General features: G+C 41.4%; 1 protein-coding gene across 1 annotated transcript; it reads right to left on the reverse strand.

Annotated features, from left to right (window-relative positions):
- Positions 1-420: 420 nt before the first annotated feature.
- On the reverse strand, positions 421-843 carry LOC138904774 (uncharacterized). Its single transcript, XM_070193277.1, has one exon. The coding sequence runs from the start codon at positions 841-843 to the stop codon at positions 421-423; it is 423 nt and encodes a 140-aa protein (XP_070049378.1).
- Positions 844-1,912: the final 1,069 nt, after the last annotated feature.

A 1,912-nucleotide genomic window follows, 5' to 3' on the forward strand; every position in this document is an offset into this window, starting at 1 on the left:
GTACTTTATACAATCTATTTCCATAATCATTCAGAAATACCCTGCTCTTAGTATCTTCTTGGCCAAAATGAAACCCTTCATGTAGGGTCCGCAGGTTCCGGAATGTATTTCCTCAAGCAATTTGGATGCCTCCTTGGCATCGACATATCGCAGTAATCTCATTTCAGAAGTCCTTCTATACATAATTCCTCCACTTTGAAAGAAATAGTTGGCCAATCTTTGAGGTGTGCACTTCTGAGTGTGGGTAGCGCTCTCTGGGTATTCTCCTTTTTCCAAGTACTTCATGATGTCGTGGAACCACGGGTTTTTGTCAATCTCTTCTTCAACATAAGCACAATAAGCTGGCTGCTTATGAATTTCTATTGGGATAGGATTGATGTAATTCTTATCTGGGTGTTGTATCATGGAAAACAAAGTGGCTTATGCATCTGCAAACTCATTCTGAATTCTTGGAACATGTTTTAACTCTATCTTTGTGAACCTCTTGATCAGCTCTTGTACACAGTGCAAATATGGCAATATTTTTGTGTTCTTTGTAGCCCATTCCCCTAGAACTTGGTGCACCAAAAGATCTGAGTCTCCGATTACCAATAGCTCTTGAGTGTTCATATCAATAGCCAATCTAAGTCCCAGGATGCAGGCCTCATACTCCGCCATATTGTTTGTGCATGGAAACCTGAGTTTTGTGGATACCGGATAGTGTTGACCGGTTTCTGATACTAAGACAGCTCTGATTCCTACTCCTTTGAATTTTGCTGCTCCATCGAAGAACATCCTCCAACTATCATATGCCTCGGTGATATCTTCTCCTACGAATGACACCTTCTCGTCGGGAAAATACATTTTCAATGGTTCGTATTCTCCGTCTACGGGATTTTCTTCCAAATGATCTGCTAATTCATGCCCCTTGACTGCCTTCTAAGTCACATAGATGAAGTCACACTCACTTAGCAATATCTGCCACTTCGCTAACTTACCCGTAGGCATGGGTTTCTGAAAGATGTATTTTAGCGGATCCATCCTTGATATGAGCAATGTAGTGTATGCACAAAAGTAATATCTCAACTTTTAAGCTATCCATGTTAAAGCACAGCAGGTGCGTTCCAACAAAGAGTATTGGGCTTCATAAGGGGTGAATTTCATGCTCATATAATATATCGCTTGCTCTTTCCTTTCATTTTCAACATATTGTCCTAGAACGCAACCAAAATCCCCATCCAACACAGACAGATAAAGCAGCAGAGGTCCTCCTGGTTCTGGTGGGACCAACATGGGCGATTTAGATAAATACTCCTTGATTTTGTCGAACGCTCTCTGGCATTCTTCAGTACAGCTTGTCGCAGCATCTTTCCTCAACATTCTGAAGATTGGCTCACATATCACGGTGCTATAAAGCGGCTGATGTAATTGAGGTGCCCTAGAAAACTCATCACATCTTTCTTATTCTTTGGAGGCGGTAGGTCCTGGATAGCTTTGTTTTTTTACGGGTCTAGCTCAATACCTCGACGACTGATGATGAATCCTAACAACTTTCCAGCAAGGACTCTGAAGGCACATTTTGCAGGATTCAATTTCAAATTGTATTTTCGAAGCTGGTCGAAGAATTTCTTCAGGTCTGCTATGTGATCTGAACTCCTTTTAGATTTGATGATAACGTCATCCACGTACACCTCTATTTCCTTGTTTATCATGTCGTGGAAGATGGTTGTCATGGCTCTCATGTAGGTGGCTCCAGCATTCTTCAAACCAAACGACATCATTTTGTAATAGTATATTCCCCATGGTGTGATAAAGGCTGTCTTTTCAGCATCCTCTTCATCCATCCAGATCTGATGGTATCCTGCGAAGCAATCCACAAAGTATTGGAGTTTATGCTTGACGCAGTTGTAAATCAGTATGTGTATGTTGGACA

The sequence above is a fragment of the Nicotiana tomentosiformis genome, chromosome 2 (assembly GCF_000390325.3).
Source record: "Nicotiana tomentosiformis chromosome 2, ASM39032v3, whole genome shotgun sequence".
Taxonomy (NCBI): Eukaryota; Viridiplantae; Streptophyta; class Magnoliopsida; order Solanales; family Solanaceae; genus Nicotiana; species Nicotiana tomentosiformis.

What these genes read in the sequence shown, in the direction of transcription:
- LOC138904774 (XM_070193277.1), bottom strand. Translation starts at nt 843, where the DNA reads ATGTATTTTCCCGACGAGAAGGTGTCATTCGTAGGAGAAGATATCACC.